Source organism: Tupaia chinensis, unplaced genomic scaffold (assembly GCF_000334495.1).
Source record: "Tupaia chinensis unplaced genomic scaffold, TupChi_1.0 Scaffold149131_1, whole genome shotgun sequence".
Taxonomy (NCBI): domain Eukaryota; kingdom Metazoa; phylum Chordata; class Mammalia; order Scandentia; family Tupaiidae; genus Tupaia; species Tupaia belangeri.
Genome location: NW_006208977.1, coordinates 270,756 through 296,535, shown reverse-complemented (window position 1 = coordinate 296,535; position 25,780 = coordinate 270,756). Strand labels below are relative to the sequence as shown.

At 40.9% G+C, this 25,780-nt stretch overlaps 1 protein-coding gene across 4 annotated transcripts in view; it reads right to left on the bottom strand.

The window, feature by feature from the left end:
- Positions 1-3,722: 3,722 nt before the first annotated feature.
- Positions 3,723-25,780, bottom strand: part of TVP23C (trans-golgi network vesicle protein 23 homolog C) — a 31,328-nt gene continuing 9,270 nt past the window's right edge. For 2 of the 4 annotated variants that reach the window (XM_006170890.2, XM_027769248.1), the window contains 4 exons: positions 21,355-21,444; positions 19,861-19,992; positions 14,576-14,704; positions 12,071-12,742 (listed from right to left, as the gene is read on the bottom strand). In XM_006170890.2, coding sequence (XP_006170952.1) covers positions 12,716-12,742; positions 14,576-14,704; positions 19,861-19,992; positions 21,355-21,444 — 378 coding nt within the window. In that variant the 3' untranslated portion in view covers positions 12,071-12,715. Of the gene's footprint in view, positions 3,753-12,070; positions 12,743-14,575; positions 14,705-19,860; positions 19,993-21,354; positions 21,445-25,780 lie in introns of those variants that run through there. The other 2 variants (XM_014585153.2, XM_027769247.1) reach the window with 2 other exon arrangements.

The following is a 25,780-nucleotide window of genomic DNA, read 5'->3' as shown; positions in this document are numbered from 1 at the left end:
TGTGTGTGTGTGTGTGTGTGTATCACAGTTTTTCAACCCAGTCATCAGTTTTTGGACACTTAGGTTAATTCTCTGTCTTAGTGATTGTGATAATGATGCAATAAACATGTATGTGCAAGTGTCTTTCCAACTGAGTGTTTTTCTATCCTTTGGGAAAATACCAAGGAGTAAGATTACTGGGTCCTACTCTACTCGGTAGCTCTATTTGTAGGTTTTTGAGAAACCTCCATATTGTTTTCCACAGAGATTATCCTAGTTTACATTCCCGTCGACAGTGTTAGAGATTCGCCTTTTCACCACAGCCTCACGGGCGCTTCTTGTTTATTTTTTCTATCCTAGCCATTCTGACTAGGGTTAAATGGTATCTCACTGTGGTTTTCACTTGCATTTTTCTTATGACAAGAGCCTGAACATTTTTTCATATGCCTTTTGGTCATTCAAAAATCTTCCTTGGAGACTTGTCTATTCAATTCGTCTGCCCATTTTTTAATTGGATTCTTTTTTTTTTTTTTTATGAGTGAGCTGCTTGAGTTCCCTATGTATTCTGATTATCAATCTTTTGTCTGAGGAATAATTTGCAAATATTTCCTCCCATTCCAAGTGTTGTGTTTTCACTCTAATTATTGTTTCCTTTGCTGTGAGAAAGTTTTTTTACCATAATGTAATTCCACTTGTCTATTTTGGAAATTATTGCTTGGGTTTTAGGTGTCTTTTTTTTTAGAGAGAGAGAGATTTTGCTACAGGGCATTTGCTCTCAACAGCTAGACAAAGAGAGACAGAAAGCGAAAAGGCACTTCCCACCCCCAGGGCGATGCCCACAACTCAATCCCTTCTCCTCCAGTCTCCTTTTGGGATTTTGGGCATGCATGCACACGCACCCAGCATGAGTTTCAGGCCACTGGTCTGGGACTCAAACCAGTCAAATACATGGGAGTCTAGACTCTTAACTACTACACCACCTACTGGTCCCCCTGGGTGTCTCATTTAAGAAATCTTTGCCTATTCCAATGTCTTTGATTTATTTCAAGTTGATTTGTGTTAATGGTAAGAAATAGGGATCCAGTTTCATTTTTCTGCAGGTGGATATCCAGTTCTTCCAGTCCTATTTAGTGAAAAGACTTCTTTTCTCTACTGCCCTGTCTTTTACCCTTTGTCAAAGATCAATTACTTGTATGATTTGGGGTTTATTTCAGATTTGCAGGAAGCACCTTAAAGTAGATAGTCTTTGTGCTATTGCTGTAGGGTATGTGAAAGCTCTAAACAAAGACATCATCTACCACTGGGCTTTACAGATAGAAGAAACCTGAGTGTCAGCCAGAGAAGGCCAGCAGAGGCTGGTTTAGAACCACCGAGGTGCTCCACAGCCGAAGCGCGCACCTTTACCTCCTCTATAAAAGAAAGAGAACGTAGAGGCTGGCAGGTGGCATGGTGGTTATGGGTATTAGGCTCTCCCATGGCTGACCACGGTGTGAGTCCTGGACTTGGCAGCTTGCTTTTTCACTTTCTCTTCCTCTCTCTTCCTCTCTCCCTCTCTCTCTCTCTCTCTCTCTCTCACACACACACACACACACACACACACACTGTCCCTCTCTAGTCAAAGTAAAATAAATAAATAAATAAAGTTAAACAAAATAAAGAATGAGCACAGAACGGCTCAGGGCTGTGGCATGCTCCAGCAGAGACACGGGGTCCACCTGAACCTGCTTTTATATTTGTCTGTCCTTTCTCGATCCACAGCCCTTCTCCTTGGGGTACCCTATCTCTTCGCCCTCGAGTAGGGGCACGGATTCTCTCTTCTGTTCTATCGGTTTAGCATATGGGTCAGGCCCCAAATCATGTTCCATTGAAGCAACTAAGCTGGGTGCTAGAGTATGCAGTTGTTTCACTAACATCATATGTTGGTATACTGACATCTAGTGGGCTATATGCAAGTTACAAGTAAAAGGAACAAATGGGCTTATGGAGAAAAACAATATCCTAGAAGATGACTCAGTCATAGCGTTGTTACCTTTTAACAACTACCAAACAAACAAACAAACAAACAAACAACAAACACAGAAATAACAGAATATGTTTTACTTTAAAATATATCATAAACGAACATTACATCAAATTACCATCTCATAATCTTTTAATTTCTGTAACAGAGACGGCTGGGAACAGGACCAGGTAAAACACCAATCACAAAGCTGGGCCAGCAGGTGCTATGGTCGTCAAGGCACTGGACTCCCAGATGGCTGACTGTGGATCAAGTCCCGGACCCTGTGGCTTCAGAATCACACCAGAGCCACGTGCATGCATGCCCAAAATCCCAAGAGAAGAATGAGAGAGGATTGTGGTGTGGTCATCCTCCGCTGTGGGATGATTTCTCCCTTTCCGTCTTTGTCTCCCTCTGGTGAGTACACAGGCACTGTGGCAAAAACCTAAATAAATAAATAAAGATCTTTCCATCAACAAGGGACTGCATATACAAAACTGCTTGATCCTAGACAGAGGCAGGGGAAAATGCAAATTATATTTTCTTGTAATTTCAAAAACTAAGGAATTGAAAAAAAAGCAAAACAACCCACAGAGCTTATTGATCTTCCAGAGATTCAGTCTTTTTTTTTCTTAGCTACATATTTTTTAGACTGTTACAATCCTTTGGTTAATTTCTGGAGTTTCAAAGTGGACTTGGGGCCAGCCCTCTAGCCTAGTGGTTAAGGGAACCAGATCTCATGTGGCTAACCATGGTTTAAATCTCGGCCCAGGTAACTTGAAAAACATGCCAGACACATGTGTGCGCGCCTAAAATCCCAGCAGAATAGAGAAATAGAGAAGGGATTGCAACATGACCATGTCCCACTGGAAGGTGTTTTCTCCCTCTTTTTTCTCCCTCTTCTCAGGCTCTGGAAAGCACACCTGCTCTCTGGCAATTAAAAAATAAATAAATTTAAAAAGTTGATTTTGACAGTTTCTGCCAGTGTTCTGATTACTTTTCTGGAGGAGTGAATTTTCAGATTCTTACTCCACCATTTTGGAAATGTTTCTCTAGTATTTCCGTTCATACAACGTGGGAGACAGAATTTCCTTCAGTTAGCATACGCAGCATGTACTGAATTCAGTTAGAACCCTAACATTACCACCTATGACACATTACCCAAATGAGAAAATTGCTTGGCTTCCCAAATTTTGTAGTAGAATGTCCTTGCTGGTTTCCAAAGTGTATGTCATCCATCTTCAATAAGCAACAGAACATCAGAACACCAGAGTGCCCTCTCAAATCTATCCATGCTTCAGCTCCAACTAAGAGGTCTAAAAAACAGACAGCCTAGCAAAGACTCCAGACCGATGTTCTTCACCCCTTCCAATTCTCAGCCACTTTCTATTACAATTAAACACCGTTTTTATTAAAAAAAAAACACCTTATAGACAATATAACTCACCTCAGCCATACTTTGTAATCAATATAATATCTAACTGTAACATAAAGGACAAATGAAAGGAATAACAGTAACATGTAATGCAATATGAAAATAAATGCCCACAGCTCCTGCAGACACAACGTGGTAATCAGACGCTCGCATATGTACAAATTGCTACCATCAATGTGGGCACGACAAATGCAGACTGCATGGCAGTTTGATTTGCAACTCGACTGTTACCACTGGTGCCAGGAGTTTTCAAAATGGTGAAAAATTCTTGGTTAAAAAAAAAACTCTTCCCTCACTTCATTGGTCATTGCATGGTCAGGTGAGTCAAGAATTGCAGGTCTGCAACAACAAAAAAAATGCAAAATGGGGCGCTAGATGATGGTGCAGCAATAAAGTGCAGAATTCTACAAGGTGACTCCCCGTAGGAAGATTCCGGATTCACATCCAGAGACTTCCTTGAGTATGCTGGGTACACACGTGCCTATGATCTCAGGCTGGCTAAAGCTGCGGATGGGTCGTAGCGTCCAGACTGTCAGGGTGCTGTACCTGTCTCTTATTCATGGAATAACGTTTTTTACAAATGAAAAACGGATTTTATTTTTTATGTAAAATGGAATTAGTTTAAGTGCACATAATTACCATCAATGTCCACCAGTTAGGGAGCATGAGAAACAGATCTGTGGCTGAACTAATGTGAGTTTACAGCATTTTTTTTTTTTTTGAGAGTTTTTTTGCTATAGGATGTGTGCGCTCACCAGAAAGACAGAGAGAGATGGAGAAACAGAAAGTGAGAAATCACCCCCCAGGGGGGATGGCCATGCTGCAATTCCTTCTCCTCCATTCTCCTCTCGGGATCTTGGGCACGCACGCACACACGCCCGGCAGGAGTTTAAGACACTGGGTCCGGGACTCGAAGCGCGGTTGACTACATGGGAGTCCAGCGACATAGCCATTACAATAACTGCTGGTTCCCTCAACAGCACTTTTTTACACAAGGGAAACCATGCAGCATGAGGAACCATGGGATGCCTCAGAAGGCGGGGACGATGACGGGCCTTTTTATGGGACTTGGGCTCTTGTTGGGCGATTTCGAGAAGGATCCCATGAATCATGGTTTTACTCTGGATTGGGAGTTTCAAAGACAAGGGCAATTCTAGGAGAGGATGTATCATTTCATTCTTGGAGGCAGGAGGAAGAAGGGCCTAATGCTGCAACTGGGAAAGCAACAGCAGTCATTCACTTCCGCCAGAATACTGGCTGGTTATTCTTTGTGGTCCGCACAGCACCTTGTTTCCGTGTCAACATGGTTACACAGTGTCCTTATCCTTGTCATGCTCCAGGGCAATCATCGGGTGGCCTTGGTAGATGTCAGCATTCTATAAAGCTGCGCATGGCCCATCATACCATGCCGTGGCCTATCGTTGGGGCCAGGTCAGCGGGGTTGCTTTTCCTTTCTCATGATAAAAAGGACTAACCAACACACTCAACAGACATGCGTGTGATCCTGGCTGGCTAGGAAGTCTGGAGGACTGTGGGGTGAAACCCTGTTGAGGGTGCTTTTCTCCCTCATTCTCACCTTCACAAAACTTTTTTTTAAAAGGAAGAACATATGGGGCCAGCAGGTGGCATGGTGGTTAAGGGTGTTGGACTCCAACATGACCAAATGTGGTTTGAGTCCCGGACCTGGTGGCTTGACTTCTCACTTTCTCTCTCTCTCTCTCTCTTCCTCTCTCTCTCTCTCTCTCTCTCTCTCCTCCCACACTCCCCCACCCCTCTATGGTCACATTAAAGAAAAGTTAAGTTCTATAATTCCTCAAAAAAAAAGAACATAAGTTTTCAAGTTCCTCACAAGAATGAGATACTGAGATTGTCTTTTTAGGGACCAGCAGTTGGCATAATGGCTATGTCACTGGACTCCCATGTGGTCAACCGTTGTTTGAGTCCCGGACCCAGTGGCTTAAACTCACACCAGGTGCGTGTGCGTGCCCAAGATCCCAAGAGAATGGAAGAGAAGGGATTGCAGCGTGGCCATCCCCCTGGGGGGTGATTTCTGGCTTTCTGTCTCTGTCTCTCTGGCAAGTTGCACGTGCCCTATCATAAAACCACCACCACCCCAAAAAAATCTTTTTAAGTGAACATGTTTCCCATATAATCCTGGAATATATTCTTCAAAGCCAGCAATAGATTTTGGTTTCACTTTCCTACCAGCTTTCAAACAGGCTTAGGAGCCTCCTTGGAAACTGGTGGAGAGGACCAAGTGGGTGATTCCAGAACCTGCAGTCCTGCTTGCACTGGATCAGCTCTGCTTGATCATACAGACTACACTTTGACACAAAAACTGCACTACTTTGAAGTCTGAAACTTGGTGCTGTGCCAAAAGTTAACATAACTGATTTTGACCTGCAAACAGTTTTATCTTGTGTGTGTGTGTGTGTGTGTGTGTGTGTGTGTGTGTGTGTTATTTAACTTCCAGGCATTTAAAGGTCAGATATAAACATCCAAATTTTCCATTTCTCTTGAAGAACTGAAAGACTCAGCAATGCAGGGAACACATTTGTGGGTAGCCACAAAGTGCTGGAGATGAGAATCATCTCTGGCCCCCTCAGAAGTGGCGTGCACTCTCCTATTCAAGTTTTCACGTGGTCAACCACCATTTACAGGTCTGGCCTTGCCAGAAATGGTGATCCTCTAAGGGACAATGAATCCAACTTCCTTTCTTGCAAAAGAAAATAGCAAGCTGGGAACCAGCAGTTAGCGTAATGGCTATGTTGCTGGACTCCCACGTAGTCGACCACGGTTCGCGTCCTGGACCCGGTGACTTGAAACTCATGCTGGGCATGTGTACGTGCGTGCCCAAGATCCCAAGAGGAGAATGGAGAAGGGATTGCGGTGTGACCATCCCCCCTGGGGGGTGATTTCTCGCTTTCTGTCTCTATGTCTGTCTCTCTCTGTCTGGCGAGCGCATGTGCCCTATAGCGAAAACCTCTCCAAAAAAAAGAAAAGAAAATAGCATGCAACAGTAGTCATTTCTGAATGGGGACTTTTAAAAAAATATATTTTTTTCAATAATTTTTAATAATTTTTAGATTTGTTATATTATTTTAAATAATTATTATTTTTAGATTTGTTATAAGGCTCATGTACTCACTAGAGTCAGAGAGAGTTATAAGGCTCATGTACTCACTAGAGTCAGAGAGAGAAGGAAAGTGAGAAAGCAAGTTACCAGGTCCAGGACACAAACTGTGGTCCTCCATGTGGGACTCCAGCAGCTTAACCACCATGCCACCTACTAGCTCCAGAACTAGTAATTTTTTAATAAGTCTTCTAAGAACCATTTATTTGTTGTGCAATTGTATTCATCACGATAGGCTATTACAGGAGCAGCAGATAGCATGGTGGTTAAAGGCACTGAAATCCTACATGGCCAACCACAGTTCAAGTCCTGGACCTGGTGGTTTGCTTTCTCACTTTCTCTCTCTCCCGGTCTCCTCGCTGGTCAAATTAAAATAGTTAAATAATTAAAGAAAAGAAAAAAAAAAAAGAAAAAGAACAGGCTATTATGTTGTCTATAGTATGTTTTGTTGTGTTTATAATGTGATGTGACAAATTAACCAGGAAATAAAGCAGTTTAATACACCAAAGGTTTATTTCTTACATACGCTGTCTGTCCTACATGTGTAGAGAGATTCTACAAAAGTCCCAAGACCCAAGTTTACTGAGGCTCCACCATCTTCAGCATACTAGTTCCACAGAGAAGAAAAACTGAAGAATCTCCCATCAGAGCTCCACCTTCTTCACCCGAAATGACTCCAGTTACTTTCACTCACATTATATTGGCCATACCTAACTATGTGGCCTCACCTAGTTCAGGGAACTGGAAAAACAGCACAAGTGGAGTATCTGGTGAGTGTTACTACCTCTACTATCAAAAGCCTCCAATGGATTCTATTTCTCTTTACCTTAGTTATGTATGTGTACCATGACGTTACATGCTACACAGGTCCCTCCTCCCTCCTGAGGTTATGAGCAGAATCAAATGAGATGACACGTAAAAAAACTTTAACAGGATAATGGTACCTACAGCGTGGTGTAATTAACATGCCTTTATCTCTGTACACACATGCACGCGCACACCTATTTAACCTGAGGTGTGGGTCAAACAATAGATCCTCTGGGGTTATGAAATATGTTATTGTTTTCATTTTCCAGGGAAACTACTTACTACCTTCTCTATCCCAATTAATTTTTCGGTCTTGATGTTTCACGTGTGGCAGATTTTATTTTTCAAAGATGTCTGCACAGTAGGTCACATCCCCACAAGCTCTAATTACATGTCATCTGAGCACTCCTCTCATCAAGTGGTGGAGTCTGTGTAACCTCCTTAACCTGGGTATGACCGAGGGGCATTACATGAAATCCAAGACTAGTCATAAAAATGCTGGGCACTTCTCTTGCTTTCAGGAGGCTCACTGTTAGAAGACGGCACCACATTGTGGAGAAAGCCACATGACAGCATGGAGAAACTTCCCTGGAGAGGTCTCAAATGTAAATGCTGCAACCAAACACCGAGCTGAGGTCCCAGTGAACAGTCAACATCAATCTCCAGACCCATGGCTCCAGATGTTTCCTGCCCCAAGACATTACATCAAACCCAGCCTTCAAATCTTCCCAGTTATGATCCAGTATTTAGCAGAGAAAAACGATCCCCACTGTACTCCATCCAAATTCCTGCCCTGCAGAATTTCTGAGCACAATAAAATGACTGTTAATACTGCTAACTCTAAGGGTAAATTTTCTTTTAAAGACTTTTGCCATAGGGTGCATGTGCTCACCAGAAAGAATAATAAGAGAGAAATCACCCCACCAGGGAGTAGGGGATGGGGATGAGGGAATATGGGATATGGGTGGGGATGGCTGTGACTCAATCCCTTCTCCTCCCTTTTCCTCCTGGGATTTTGAGCACACATGCACATGTGCCAAGCATGATTTTCAAGCAGCCAGGTCCAGGACTCGAACCACAGTCTGTCACGGTGTGGCAGATTTTATTTTTCAAAGATGTCTGCACAGTAGGTCACATCCCCACAAGCTCTAATTACATGTCATCTGAGCACTCCTCTCATCAAGTGGTGGAGTCTGTGTAACCTCCTTAACCTGGGTATGACCGAGGGGCATTACATGAAATCCAAGACTAGTCATAAAAATGCTGGGCACTTCTCTTGCTTTCAGGAGGCTCACTGTTAGAAGACGGCACCACATTGTGGAGAAAGCCACATGACAGCATGGAGAAACTTCCCTGGAGAGGTCTCAAATGTAAATGCTGCAACCAAACACCGAGCTGAGGTCCCAGTGAACAGTCAACATCAATCTCCAGACCCATGGCTCCAGATGTTTCCTGCCCCAAGACATTACATCAAACCCAGCCTTCAAATCTTCCCAGTTATGATCCAGTATTTAGCAGAGAAAAACGATCCCCACTGTACTCCATCCAAATTCCTGCCCTGCAGAATTTCTGAGCACAATAAAATGACTGTTAATACTGCTAACTCTAAGGGTAAATTTTCTTTTAAAGACTTTTGCCATAGGGTGCATGTGCTCACCAGAAAGAATAATAAGAGAGAAATCACCCCACCAGGGAGTAGGGGATGGGGATGAGGGAATATGGGATATGGGTGGGGATGGCTGTGACTCAATCCCTTCTCCTCCCTTTTCCTCCTGGGATTTTGAGCACACATGCACATGTGCCAAGCATGATTTTCAAGCAGCCAGGTCCAGGACTCGAACCACAGTCTGTCACGTGAGAGTCCAGCACCTCAACCACTACATCACATGCTGGCACCTGGGGATAGATTTGATGCAGCAACAGCACCTGGAATAGAGGGCCTTATTAGCCCTATAGTACTCACTCAATTCTGCACAGAAAGAAGAGTTAAGTATTTGCTAAGTACTAGTACATTTCAAATACTGTACGAATGGAAACCATCATGGGTGATCCTCAAAGGGTGCTGGTTTGTTCAAATTCAGTTACGCTACAAGCACAAGAAAAGTCAGAACAGTAACAATTAAGACAGAAGCTTCTCTTTTCACTTAAAAAAACCAGACTGTTAGTTCAGGGCTGCTAAACCTACCAGACAGGATGTAGATAAACTACTTTATCTCTCTGCTACTCACTAAATGAAGTCTTCACCTTCCAAGATGGTTGCTCCAGCTCCAGGACTTTTTCCATTCAGCCAGGAAGAAGGGAAAAAGGTGTGGGGATGGGTGCGCCTTTCTACTTTGAAGGATACTTTCTGCAAGTGTACTATTAGGAGGAACTGTCAAATGGCCACACCAAAATGCACCTAGAAAGAATTATTTTTATTCCAGGTGGCCATGTCTCAACTAGTAAGCAGGAAACCAATAGAAAGGAGGAAAAAAAAAAAAAACAGAGCCAGTCCCATAGTACAATGGTTAAGTGCTGTGCATTGGGAGCCAGATCCCATATGGTCAATGGTCAATAACAGTTCAAACCCTGGTCCACCTCGAGCAGCTTGAACAATACACTAGACACATGTGCATGCACACTTCGAATCCTGATTGGATGGAGAATGGAAGGGATTGCACATGACCATGCCCCCTGGGGGAGAGTACTTTCTATTTCTTTGTTTCTCTCTGGCAAGCACACATGTCCTCTGTCAATGGGGGAAAAAAAAGAGAGAGAGAGACAAACAAATATCAAGTGGATATTCATAGATAAGTGAAAGTTCCTGCCATGTGCATATTCCAAAATTCAGTGCACGTTTGGTTTAGGATTGCAGGTTCTAATAAGAGTTACATAAAAACCATCCTGGTGGGCCAGCAGGTAGTGTGGTGGTTAAGGCATTGGACACTCCCACATGGCTGACCATGGTTTGTGTCCAGGACCTGGTGGCTTGCTTTCTCACTTTCCTTCTCTCTATGTGTCTGTTTTTCTCTGGTCAAATTCAAATAAATGAATGAATAAATAAAATTAAATAATTCTTAAGGAAAAAAAAATTAAAATAAAAAAAGAAAGCCCATCCTGGGGAGCCACAGTGATTTAGCAGTAGCACACCACTTAGATGCTGGATCTACATGGAAGTGCAAAGATCTGGTTCCCAGCTCGACTTGTACACTCCAGGCACTGGTGCCCATGACGCTGGCTGGCAGGGAGGATTGGGGGGAAGCTCGCCACATGATACCTTGTTGAGGGTGCTTTTCTCTCGCCCCCAAAGTTCTCTCCCAACAAAGAAACTTAAAAAAATAAATAAATAAAATAACTATACCAAAGTATTCTGTTAAGAGTCAATTTGGGTTAGATCTTTCAGATAAAATAAAAACATATCTTTAGTACAGTATCAACTTTTCTCACCAGATAAAACAGCTGAAAATAGTAAAATGGCAAACAAGCACTTAATAAATTAGTGATTCCTAGGAAAAGAATAGACATTTAGAGACAATTATTTCCTCTAAAAATACTAATAAATCCTGTTTATATACTAGACATATTCCTGTAATGTGTGTTTCCTTGGGCAAGTCATTCAATAACCTGGAGTTTAGTTTCATCATTTAAAGTATCATGTCACAAACCAGCAGTTAGCATAATGGCTATGTCGCTGGACTCCCATGTAGTCGACCGCGGTTCGTGTCCTGGACCCGGTGGCTTAAACTCATGCCGGGTGCGTGTGCGTGCGTGCCCAAGATCCCAAGAGGAGAATGGAAAGGAACTGCGGCGTGGCCATCCCCCAGGGGGTGATTTCTCACTTACTTTCTCTCTATCTCTCTCTTTCTGGCGAGTGCATGTGCCCTATAGCAAAAACCTCTCAAAAAAAGAAAAAAAAGTATCATGTCACAGGACCAGCAGTTGGCGTAATGGCTATGTCGTTGGACTCCCATGGAGTCGATTGCAGTTTGAGTCCCAGACCCAGTGACTTAAACTCACACCGTGTGTGTGTGTGTGTGCGCGTGCGTGCGTGCCCAAGATCCCAAGAGGAGAATGGAGAAGGGATTGCAGCATGGCCATCCCCCGGGGGGTGATTTCTCACTTCCTCTCTGTCTTTCAGGCAAGCACATGCGCCCTATAGCAAAAAAATCTCCAAAAAAATTAAAAAATAAAGTATCATGTCATGATGGTTAAATGAGATTACAAGTCAAATGCTTTGTAAACAGTAGAATTTTATACAAATATAAAGTTATGCACCCTCAAAGCTATCAACCCAATAGATACTTATTCAATTGAACAAAACATCCTTAAAAATTTTTTAACAATTTACAAATACATTCACAACATAATCTGCTGACTAAAAGACTCCAACAAAGTCTGTGGTACTTACAATGGATACCTTCAACAGTTTATAGATTGGGTTAGTTTACAGTTACATATGTTGCTTTTCTTTAAGAAGTATCATTAATACAAATGTATGATTTACAATATTCCCATTATAGCAAGAAAAAGAAAATACACTCACAAAATGTGTTAGGCATTTACTATGCCAAGTATTTAAATGATTATTCTCATTATGACATAAGACTAATACTCTTGTAGTGGAAAAAGATAGGTTTTATTAATCCAACAATCACTGAAGAGTTTCCAAGAAGTTCCAAAGTAAAGTTTGGCTATCTTTTCCATAAAATAAATAGAAGAGCAGTTATCTCTGGGTATCCCATAAACATAAACTATTAGGATTCCATTTTTATTAATTGGGCCTTGAGTAAATTACTTGTTACAAAGAAAAATAAACAAAATTTCAGAAACTAGTTAATACCACTGGCCCAAAAGTGGTTTTCCACGTGCCTGCTTATGTATAAGAAATTTCACCATGAAGTACATATTTTAAAATAACAATTATTTCCAACACATAAGGTCAAAGTGTTCACTCTTACCATAGAAGCAAAAGTTACTTCTGAAAATAATCTACAAGAAATAATATATAAACACAAAGCACTTTAAGATAAACTAAAAACATCCTCCTATGTTCTATGGATAAAAATGCAAAGGTCTCTAGAACGTGTGTAAGTGAATACACACACTTTGATTAATGTGGGCTATACTGGTGTCACATGAGCATGTGCGGACATGTGTACACCATGAAACAAATTGTGAGAATGTTTCTAGTGACACCATACTCTCTAGTCCCACCTGCTAGAAAGAAAACAAAAACTTAATGACTTTTCCTCTTTATAAAGTTTTTAAGTGGGGAAAAAAAAAACCGACACTCCTCTTTGCAACAAGGACTGAGCTCTAAAAGATTCAGTCAAGAATCTCAAAGGTTGTTTCCCAATGTGATAAAAACATATAAGTTTTCTATTTAGGAATTCTGATCATCTCCAGTATTCTGCAAGAGAGAGAAAAAAAAAATGGTCAAAGTTACTTCACACGCCACAGACTTCAAATCAGTAAGAAAAACAAAAAAAAGTTGTATTTGCAAGCAATGCCAGCAGTGCCTCACATTCAATGGCCCATCAGCTAAAAGGTGGACACGCTGGAGAAATAAATCCATAGGTACCGTCACTCACCCAGATGTCCAGCCTGCCCCATCTGAGCAGAGCATCCTCAGGTTCTGCCTAAGACACTAACCCTTATCCATGTTGGGCCAGGCTCACAGTCAATTTCATTTGTATTCAATGTCCCTCCCCACCTTCAGAAACACTGAAAATCCCAAGAGAAAAAGGCTAATAAGTTATATATAAAAACTACCCTACAGTAGACTATCACAAAGACACACGGGGGCCATGCAAAACTCCTTCAGGATGAGTACTGTTCTTACAAGAATATCTGTTTTCTCTATCTCTTAACTCACAGGGAGAAACTAAACAGTGGAATAGAAAGAACAAATGAATTTCAAGTGGGAAGGGCTGGTTCAAGTCCTAGCTTCACACCCCTTAAGACTGCATATCCCTAAGCATCTCTCAGGACATTACTTAACGTGTAATCCTTGGACCAGCAACACCACGTAGAACCTTATTAAAAGTGAAAATTATGACACCCCAACCCCAGAACTACTGAATGAGAAACTTTGGAAGTGGAGCCCAGCAATCTTGTGCCCTCTGGGTGATCCTAATGCATGTTCAAGTTTGAGAATCACTATTCTTTAAACACTGTTTGCCCAAAATACTGCACTAAACAAATGTGAAATGTCACTTACACAAAGATCTACTCAATTTTCCCAAGGAATTTAACCAATAACTATTAACCTAAAACTACTTATGCCTTTGGAAAACTTGACTTAAAGCCCTCATATGATGGAGAACTGTAGTAAAACTTTTAGGTTCTGAGGGTAAAAACACCTGAGTACTTTAAAACAATCTTTAATGATGATCCTACTGTTTCAATTAGTTCTTGCTATAAACCAATACAATATATATTCTTTAAAAACATGCATTTAAGGCCACCATAATTAGTGAAAAGGAATTGAACTTAAAGTAATTTATAAAAAATAATTATCGATGATAGCTGTTTTTTTTTTGGGGGGGGGTTTGCTTTAGGGCAAATGGACTTGCCAGAGAGGTAGAGAGAGACACAGATACAGATAGAGAGAAATCGCCCCCCCTGGGGGGATGGCCACACTTCAACTCCTCTTCCATTCTCCTCTCAGGATCTTAGGCACGCAGGCACGTGACTGGTCTGAGTTTTTAGTTTCATTTTGTTTTGTTTTAAAGATTTAATTAAATTAATCAATCCATTAATTCATTAAAATTTGACCAGAGACGGGCAGAGCAAGAGTGAGAGAGCAAAGAGTAAGAAGGCAAGCTATCAGACCTGGGACTAAAACAGCAGTCGGTCATGTGGGAGTCCAGCATCCTCAACTGCCATAACCACGTCACCCACCGGCCCCCCTGGCATGAGTTTTAAGCCACCAGTTCCAGGACTCAAACCACAGTTGACTATGCAGTAGTTCAGCGATGTAATCATTACACCATTTACTGGTCCCTCAATGATAGTTTTTAATCCCTCCTTTTATTTATCTCTGTTTTAAAGTAATTTTAGGAAATGAAATACATTTCTGAAATACATTTCTGAAATATCCTAAAAGCCTCCAAAGAGCAAGTAAGACATTTTTATCATCACTGTATATTTAAATAACTATAGGCCTTTAAGAAACTTCTGTTAATAAGCATCACATAGAAATCACTACGTTAACCACTGACCACTTTCAGAAAATGCTTACTTGTCTTAAAAACTGCTTTCCAAGATACGAGGTAGCCATACTGGTTAAATTCTTCCTGCTGCCCACTTTACACCTGATGTAACCATACAGGTTGGCACCTTGTAGCACAACACCCATGATAACCACCGCCTGGAACAAGAGGAAAAACGATCTATGGTTACTTGTCTAAAATGGACCTTTCTCTATGTCATAAAGGAGATAGAGAGAAGGAAAAAGGAAGTTTTACAAAGTGGGAGTTGTTGGGACCAGCAGATGGTGTAATGGTTACATCGCTGGACTCCCATGTAGTCAACTGCGGTTCAAGTTCCAGATCTGGCGACTTAAAACTCACACCAGGTATGAGTGCATACATGCCCAAGATCCCGAGAGGTGAATGGAGGAGGGGCTGTGGCGTGGCCATACCCCCTGGGTGGTGATTTCTCACTTTCTGTCTCTCATCTCTCTGGCAAGCACATGCACCTTAGCAAAAATCTAAAAAAAAATAAAAAACAAACAAACAAACAAAACAAAGTGGGAGTTGTGTCACTGAGACTTCTCAACTTGCCAGAACAGACCCATCAATATATGCTCTGTACAAGGTACAAGTCACTGACTCGACAGATACTTACTGCACATTAACGCAATCTGTGCCAGGCACGAGGCCAGCCCCTGGGATGCAGTGGAAGTGGAGCTTTTGGTTTCTAATGTTTCCCACTGGACCATGAATAAAGATGTGAGGAAAAGGAAATGAGACTTGGAAAAGGACTGACTGTGCTTTCTGTAATTTCAGATTTACAATAGCACAATCAAGAGACAGGTCAAGTTTAATCACGTGCCCGCAGACAGAGGTGAATCTCTCCTTTCTGCTATGTCTGATGACTGGTTTCTCTGAAAGGCAGCTCAGTGCCGCAGCGCAGCAATCAACAGGTGTCTGCCTTCTGTGAGGAAGGACTCCCCGAGGAACTGTACTTTCAAAGAGCTGTTTATTCCTATGGCCACATCAGGAATCCTAGGGGTGACCGCACTAAGATCACAGAGAACTGAGAATAAGAAACTCATGCCCACTCTTTGAATACTACATGAGAAAAATTAACTAGTACAACACGAGGAGGTGCTAAGGTTAACTATTCTAGAACAAAGATCAGCAAAGTTTTTCTGTAAAGGGCCGGATAATAAATATTTGAGGCTCTGTGGGCCATGTGGTCTCTATTGTTAACCACTCGACTTTGCCATTCTAGCCCCAAAGCAGTCATAGGCGATATATAAACAAATGGTGAGAGTATGTTCCAATAAAAACTTACAAAAACAGGTGCTGGGCCAGATTTGGCCTGCAGTCTGTAGCTGCCAACTCCTGTTCTGAAGTAACAGTTCACCAGCCTTTCAACTATTTAAAGAATTATCCCGGAAACAATACACTGTGAAAAAGCTAAGCAGCTGGACAAAATATCTTTTTCCAAAGAAGACTTATCATCATTTATTTTTTTTTGAGAGGTTTTTGCTATAGGGTGCGTGCACTCGCCAGACAGAGACAGAAAGTGAGAAATCACCCCCCATGGGGGATGGCCACGCCGCAATCCCTTCTCCTCCATTCTCCTCTAAGGATCTTGGGCACGGCACGCACACGCACCCAGCGTGAGTTTAAGCCACCGGGTCCTGGACTCGAACCACGGTCGATTACAAGGGAGTCCAGCAATATAGCCATTAATTACACTAACTGCTGGTCCTAAGATTTATCATCATTATCCCCCCTTAACAAACAGCATCATTGCTTTTGATTCAAAAGATTTAAATCTTTAATTAAATAGCTTCAAATTCCTAGTAAAAGAAGTGACATTGGTACTTTCTGTTCTAAACATGTTTCTGGATAGACATATCATATTACATGGGGATCTTGGAAAACGTGTATTATGATAAAAACAAAGGGCCAGCAGATGGTGTAGTGGTTATGTCACTGGACTCCCACAGGGCTGACGGCAATTTGAGTCCCAGACCCAGTGGCTTGAAAATCGTGCCAGGCACATGTGCATGTGCGCCCAAGATCCTGGGAGGAGAATGGAGGAAAAAGGACTGCAGCATGGCCATCCCCTTTAGGGAGTGATTTCTCGCTTTCCTTCTCACTGTCTCAGTCTCTTTTTTCCCTGCCGCAAGCACATACACCCTAAAACAAAACCCTCTTAAAATAAATAAAAATTATACATGTATTTCAAAATATATCTGCACCAAAATAAACTCAAACCTCAATTCCATTTTTCCATAAATTTTTAGAAGTCCCCTTGTGCGTTGCTAGTCACTTAAATAATATAAGACTGCATTTTTATTTAAATAAATTGTTCTTTATCCAAGAGAAAAAAAAACAAACCTTCTTTATCTACCCATACTTCTCAATTTGGAGCCCTCCAGGCATGTATGTAGTATGTCCAGGGTACCTGGATTCATGCACTGTACATAAGTAGGTCCTGCTGAGGCACTGATTTTACTCCATGGCAACAAACTTTAAAATGTGTCTGTGAGTTAAAACAAGCAGACGTCTGGTTTAAGATGCTATAGTAAAGGCAAACGTGAAGATCTTCCTCTCCTTAAGATACAGACAGCAAATGGTTTTAAAAAAAGGGTGGAGGTAAATATGCCAATACCAGTGAACATAAAAAAGGGCTGGTGGTCAGAGGAAGACCCAGCTTGGTGCAGTTCTACACAGCTCCTGACTCTCTAAAGAAGCACTAACGGAAACTTCATTAATAATTACCAGTCCCAATAACTTAAAAGAGAACATAAAAGGTCAGATGATATAGACAGACCTCAAAAAATGCAAAGATAGCCATGCAACTATAGTAAACAACAATGACCCCAAAAGACAGGGAAATCCCTGCTGCTGGCCATGGTGGCACCTGCACGATGAGAAGTCAGGATAAGCAGCACAGAAGGATCGACTAACAATTACAAAAGCAGATCACCTTAAGAAAAAGGTGGTGGGAGGCAGCTGGAGAGCCTGAGTGAAGTCCCCCTCCCTTCCAGTGGCCTTAACTCAGGACCAAACAGCCTTTCACATAACTTTACCCTGCTCTGTTTCCAGGCAGTGGAATCCCTGCTAGAGAGAGCTGAGCTGACTCTCCAGGATGGATGCAAAACTCCAGGGTTTCACAGATGATCTAAAGCAGGAAGATAGAACCAGAATATAGCCCACAGCCAATCTGGAGACAACAACTCCCCAACCTGAGAGAAAACCAAAACCACCAGGTCAGCCAGGACAGCCAGAGTCCAGCAGAGCTCTCCTCACAATGCATCCTCAGGCCAGCAACAGAGCACCAAACTCGAGCCCAAAGCAGTGGGCACCTGCCCAAGCAACAAAGGAGAGCAGTGGAGAATTCACCCGCATTAAGGCAGCAGACAGAGGAGGTCTGGACAGAGCTGCCACTGTAAGCATCAGCAAAGTGGTTAAGGAATAAAGAGAATGGCACCTATGCAAAAGTATGGAGGGAAAAAAGAAAAAGAAGGCGCATGTGTCAGCTCATGGCACCGCGATTGCGGTGGCTGGATCCCACGTGGCATCAAGTACTGGACTCAGCAGCTAGAAAGGTATGCTGGGCATGGATGCAAGCATGCCCAAAATCCTGAGAGGAGAGAGAAACAGAGAAGGGACTGGGCACGACCATTCCACATGGGGGTGCTTCCTTGTTTTCCCTCTCTCTCTAGTAGCACACATGCCCTCTGGCAGACTAAAAAGGAACACAGTATACAAAACAGGGAGTAGGAACACAGGGAGTAGAGTGAAACCCTGCCTCAAAGTGCTGGGTGTGGTGGCAGACACCTATAGTCCCAGCTACTCAGGAGGCTAATGTAGGAAATAACAAAACAGCGATACCCTGTCTAAAATACCACACACACAAACACTGTATGTATACACACACACACACACACACACACACACACACACACACTTGCTGAATGAACAGAGAAAAAACAAAAATAAAAAGACTAAAGCAATTGGAAGATAGTAAATGAGAACAGATAAAAATAATCCAATATACAGGTAACTTAAAATAATTCACAGAAGTACCTCAAAATTAGAGAACTCAAAAAATACAACCGCAAGTGGTAGTTAAGGGACTGGATTTCCACGTAGCCAACTGCAGTTGGAGTCCTGGACCCAGTGGCTTGAAAACCACGATGGATACATGTGTGTGCAGGCCCCAAATCCCAATAGGAAAATGGAAGAGAAGAGATTGCCAATGGCCATCCCCACTGGGGGATGAGTTCTCACTTTCTCTCTGTCTCTCTTTGGCAAGTGCAGGCACCCTTATGGTAAAAACCTTAAGAATAAATAAATAAATAAACTTAAAAGATTTCATATAAGACAATTCTGATTCAAAGTAAAACTGGAGTCTGCATATCAGAAAGGCACATGGGCTCCGGAAAACTTTATGTAGAAACATAAATACAGGTGGGGCTGGCAGGTAGCATGATGGTTAAAGATGCCGGATTCCCAAGTGGCCAACCGTGGTTTGAGTGCCGGACCTGGCAGCTTGCTTTCTCACTTTCCCTTTCTCTCTCCGTCTGGTCAAATTAAAAAATATTAACAAATAAAATTAAATAAATAATTAATGTTTTTTTAAAAAATAAACATAAATACAAATACATCCTAGTTATGTTGTTTCAAACATCAAGAATAAAAGCAAAAGATTCTGAGGCCAGCAGATGGCATGATAGTTAAGGGCACTGAACTCCCATATGGCCGACTATGGTTTGAATCCCGGACTTGGTGGCTGGCTCGCTCGCTCGCTCGCTCTCTCTCGTCAAATTAAAATAAATAAAGTTAAATAAAATAATTCTTTAAAAAAAGTCTTTAGGGAGAAAAATAACTAACTTACTTGCATGGAGATTGAGTAAGCCTAGTCTCAGGTTTTTCAAATTATTCAACACAAGAAAAGTGATGGAGGGGCTGGCAGGAGGTGTGGTCGTTAAAGGTGCAGGACTCCCACCTGGCCAACCATGGTTCAAGTCCCAAACTTGGCGGTTTGCTTTCTCACTTACTTTCTCTCTCTCTCTTCAAATTACAATAAATAAAAAAATAAAGTGAAATGAAATAATTCTTACAGGCATTAAAATGCTAAAAACCCAAGAAATTGGGTCTTGCAGTGGATCCAATTTCTAGTACTTAAGAGAAAAGTAGAGTTGACAAACAGAACTTGGGAAATACATGATGAAGCTGCCTGTTTAACATTGGTCTCTAATGTGAAGGACCCAGATGTTTGCTTAGGATGATTACCCATCAGGCATCTCAACGGATTATTCAACCTAATGATACTCACCAACCACTTTACTCTGAAGGAGAAGAGAGCACTAAAGGCAAAAACCACCCACAGCACTGGACAGGCAATAAGTCCTAACCAGAAGATTCTTGATTCAGCCTCTGAAACAGTTTTATTCTCTTGAGGGGATGTCTATAAAAGAACATACATTCAATCATTACTGTTAAAGATTTATCAGTAAAAAGTCTAACATTTTTAGTTAAAAAAAATATTACTCTCAAATTCAAATATTCAGACAGATAATTTTTCTAAGTGAGAACCATGGAAACAATTAGCTCTACCACTGTTTTAGGAACTGATACTACTGTATTTTAATTCAGAAATTTTTTTTAAAGAATTACTTTATTTAACTTTATTTATTATTAGTATCATTATTATTTTCCAGTTTGATCAGAGAGACACACAGAGAGAGAGAGGAAGTGAGAAAGCAAGCCACCAGGTCCGAGACTTGAACGGTGGTCAGCCATGTGGGAGTCCAGCGCCTTTAACCACCATGCCACTTGCCGGCCCCTTAATTCAGAAATTTTTAAGGTTCAGGGCAGAATGGACAACTTATCATGACGGAAGACAACAAAAAAATGGTCTCTGATTCCATTCTTCCATTTGTACTATTTATGCATAAGAAACCTTTTGAATGATACTTTTTGGGGTGAGGATTAAGGAAATCAAGTTATAGCCATGATGGAGGCTCAAAGGTCAGTTAAGTGTCCACAGAAAATAATGAAACCAAGGGATTCTGGTTAATGACCAAAATAGCTTAGCAATATCCATTAGTTGTTTCCAAGGTAGATTTTACAATATAAAGGGGACATGGGCTCACTGGGCACAATGTTGCTGGGAAGTTATTACTGTTGAGGCCCTTCCAAACAGAAGGTAAAGCAATTTATTGTAAGCAATGTACTGTTTGCAAAAATGCTGTCCTCTGCCTCTCAAATGGATTTTCACAGGAAAACTCAATGTTCACTACAGAGTAGCCAGCTAACCCGAGACAGACACAGGTTCCCGAGAGCTCCAGAAGGCATAGGCTTAGGAACAGACTGCTCTGACCAATTCAGATCGTCTACCAACGTGCACTCCTTCATTTTCCTGCCCACAAGGCGAGCGTGACCAGGGGAGTGAAGACAGAACAGGAAGCAGTTACCCACTGCACATAGATCCCTGGATACCTGGCAAGGCAACAAAGCTGGGGACCATCAGGAGACTCATGTCAGCAACTCCTGATCGGCAGATTAATGTACTGTATAGACTCTGACCAAGGTCCTCCCCTCTAAGGAATCTGTACTCATGTTTCCTGTCTGAACCAGACAGAAAACTGTATTAACTTTTAGAAGACTATCTGGTTTAGTAATGATGTGCCAAGTGATCTGGGGTAGTACTTTTAATCTTGTTTATTTTGTCCTTAAATATTCAAATGTAATCTACACATAATATATCAGATGACACTATTTATTTATTTACTTATCTATTTATTTATTTATTTAAAAAGAAGTTTACCTTCCTGGATTCAAACACCCAATGGCTCTTTCCATCTTCATCAATATGATTCCACCAACGTAGACCAACCATTAGTCTACCTGTGACGTTCTGGTAAAGATTAATATAAATATACACATTTTAAAAGCATTCTTTAATATCTTAGTGTAACATTCCACAAAGTATCTTCCACTTTACTTCCATAATATTCAGTTAACCAAAAGACTGCAATGAATCAGCTCTAGCTAGAAGATTAAATAAAATAGCAACAGCGGGACAAGCAGTAGAGATGACAGGACAAGCAACAACTTTACCCATAAACATCATCCACTTTCTTTTCCCTCACACCTAGTCCTTTCTCCAATTATCTATTCCCTCCCTAAGCTCCTTGCTCTTTGACTACTGCGACCTACCTTTTCCCATATACCCTGCCTATAGCTCCATGTATCTTGCAACTGTATATCCCTGATAATGGTTATAGATACTGGTCTTCATTCAATCCCTCATGTCTACCAAGCTCACCTGCTTACTAATGTAACAAATTACTTCCGCAGCTTTCCTACTATTTACTCAACAAATGTAAGTTACTCTAAATCTATTATGTTCTGGTAGTGAAAAATGGTGACTAACAGATACCACCTCTGAGCTTCAAATGTTATAGGGAAGAGAGGCAGTCAACCAATGTACAAATGTACTACTACTTGTGTATGAGAGAAAAGTATGGGATGCTTTAAGAATGTAATAAGGGGGACCAGCAGTTAGCGTAATGGCTATGCTGCTGGACTCCCATGGAGTTGACCGCGGTTTGAGTCCCGGACCTGGTGGCTTAAACTTAGGCCGGGCGTGTGTGCAAGCGTGTCCAAGATCCCGAGAGGAGAATGAAAGAGAAGAGATTGCGGCGTGGCCATCCCCCTAGGGGGTGATTTCTCACTTTCTGTTTCTCTGTCGCTCTGTCTTTCTGGCGAATGCATGCACCCTATAGCAAAAACCTCTCAAAAAAAAGAATGTAATAAGGAAATCTGATCTAACCTGAGTATCAGAGAATGACTTCCTTAGAAACCAACATCTGGAATAAAATTTAAAGGAAATGTAGAAATCAAAATATAGGAGATGTTTCATTAGTGGTATCCAATAATAAATTCAGGAGCTCTATGAACTTCAATAGGGAAAAATTTAATCTTTATTTTCATTAACTTCTGGTTTGAAATTCAACATATCTTTAAATTACGAATATAAACAAACCACGAACATAGGTAGAATTAACAGTACCTGTGACTTTATCACAATAAAAGCCAGATCTTGTACTATACTTACAGGAATCTCAACATATTTTGTATGCTCATCACTGCTTTGAAAATAATTAGAGGGACCAGCAAGTGGTTTGGTGATTAAGGCAGAGACTCCCACATAGCCAACTGTGGTTTAAGTCCCGGACCCAGCAGCCTGAAATCATGCCAGGTGTGTATGCATGCCTCCCCAAAGTTCCAACAGAATGGAAAAGGGATTGCGATGTGGCTGATCCCCCAGGGGATGATTTCTCACTTTTCCTTTCTACATCTCTTCAGTGAGCGCATGTACCTTCTTGCAAAATCTTAGTAAATAAACAGGTTTTTTAAAAGGAAAGTAGTTAGATCTAAGAAAGCTGCTAGATCTTACTATTAATAAGTTCATAAAGAAGTGTACGTTACTAAATTAGAAATTTATCTTTTGAATATTTTTAAATTATATGTCAATATAATGGCTTCTTTTATAATCTTATGTATTTTCTTTTATGTATTTAAAAGTATCACTCATAGCTTCATGAGACTGAGAAATAGACCTATGGCACTAAAAAGATTTGGAATCCCTCTTTTAAGATGATGTGTGCATGAAAACAGCATTCCAGTTAAACATAAGCTGTGAGAACAAATCTAGACAGAGATAAAGATACTTTGGGGGTCAGCACAGCTTATAGATCAGCTATGAAAACCAGAAGCAGAGATAGTACTGCTCAGGAAAGGAATACAGAAGAAAAGGAGCCTTAAAGACTAACGTTCATGCCACAGAAATGCTAGTAATTAAAGGCTAAGTAGAAGAGAAGAGCTGACAGAGGGACTGCGAACAGAAGTCTATTCTACTCCATTTTCAAAGAACAGCTCTAGATTATTTTCAAGCTCCACCATTTTTACATTTTCTAGTTCTTTACTTTCTGCTTTTATCTCTCCTAGTCTATTTTCCTAATTCCTATCGGGCTTGTATTTGTATTTCAAACTTCCAGGCTCCAGCAGACCAATTTTTTGGCTCTTTCTTATCTAATAGTAAAAGCTTTCAGTCTATTGCTTTTCCTGATTTCAGTTTTAGACATGTTCCAAATGTTTAGCTGTAGATGATCATTATCATTAAAGGTAAATAACCTACATTTACACTTGTTTCCTTTTTAATCTAAGATAATTTAGGAAGCTGACTTATTTAAAAATCTGGGGGTAGGGCCAGCGGGTGGTGTGGAGATTGAGGTGCTAGACTCCCACATGGCCAACCACGGTTCAAGTCCCTGACCCGGCGGCTTGCTTTCTCATGATCTGTCTCTTTCTGGTGAGCACATGTGCCTATAGCAAATTTAAAAAATAATAATAATAATTAAATTAAATACATAACTACTTTTAAAAATTAATTAAAAAAAATTAATTCTGGCAGGTGGAGGAGTGGTGGTTGAGGCACTAGATCCCACATAGCCAACCACAGGGTTCAAGTCCCAGACCTAGTGGCTTGAAAAACATGCCATGTACAAGCATGCCCAAAATCCTGAGAGGAGAATGGAAGAGAAGAGATTATGACATCACTATCCCCCCGAGGAGTGACTAATCTTTTTTCTTCTTTCTTTTGTCTTTCTGGTAAGTAGCACATGCGCCCTATGGAAAAACCTAGGGGGGAGAAAATCTGACAATCATTTTTTATTAGTTTCTCTTTGCTATATTAGACTAGAAAATGTAGTTACTCTGGGCAATGCATTCGGATTCTCTTAGTGGAGCTATTTAATCAATTTTTGTAATTGTTCTATAGGTACTCAACAAAAGGTATTATCTCTATACATCCAAAGTTCCAAATACAGCTTGTTAATTACTTTTCAAATACTTTAGGCCTTATTTTTTGTTGCTTTGATCTGTCAAAGACAGTGAGACAGTTTGTTAGACTCCTATTGTGACATTTCTTCCATCTTCTCCCAATATTTCTAATGTTTTTCCCTATACAGAATATCATTTCACTCTATGAATAATCTTTAGTGTGATTATTCATATTATTTTTTATTCAAATAATTTTTTTTGTTCTCTTCGGTGCCTTACCTTGATTTCGATTTCATCTGATAAAACAATGCCAACTTTCTTTTCGTTGAATTGGTCAAGTGTTTTCTTAACCTTCTTTTATTTTTACCGCGGTCGACTACGTGGGAGTCCAGCGACATAGCCATTACGCTAACTGCTGGTTCCCCCAACTTTCTTTTCATTGAATTGGTCAAGTGTTTTCTTAACCTTCTTTTATTTTTTTTCTAATGTCAGTATTTTAGTTGAATATTTTTGGATGGGCTTTAACTTTTGACCAAATGTTAGAAATCCTTTCCATCTTAAAAAGGAGAGTTTAATCAAATTGCACTTATTATAACAAGCTTACTCTTACTGCCATCACCGTGTACATAGGCTTTGTGATAAACTTTTTTGACATCTGCTTTGCTTTCCTTCTTTTGCTATATGAACTGCTTTAGTTGTTCCTATTCTCCAACACTGCACAAGATAAACAATTTGTCTTAAATTTTAGAATGGAATAAAACAAAAACCCATAAGCTAGAACATTCAGACATGCTTTTTTAAACTGTCACCTCTTCTCCACCTCTTTTTCGTCTTCATCAATACCACCTTAAAGCTAGATGAGATTGCCTTTTTTTAAATTCTCATATCTCTCTTGACAACTGCATTGAGATTTACAGTAATTATTACACATCTCTATTTTAACTAGTTTGAAAAACTGCCTGCCCATTTTTCCCAAGCTCATTTAACACTTCCCCATTCTTGACTTAATTTTCCTTTTTATCTCAACTATTTGGATATCTGTAATTTTGTCAAAGATAAAAGGGTAACTTTTTTTTTTTAATAAAAAAATGGGGGTGGAAATGGTTCCAGAAAATATACTACTTTAAGGCTAGCAGGTGACAGAGTGGTTATGGTGGCTGGGTCCACATGACCAGTTTTGCAGTTCAGTCCCAGACCTGGAAGCTTGACAATTATGCTGGAAGCATGTGCATGCAGTGTCCAAAATTCCCAGAGGAGACTGGAGAAGGGACTGTGGCATGGTCATCCCTCTTGGGAGGTGATTTCTTACTTTCTCTCTCTCTCTCTCTCTCTCTCTCTGTCAAGCACGTCCCACAGGAAAAAGAAAAAAAATACGTGTTTGTGTTTGTGTGTGTGTGTATTAATAA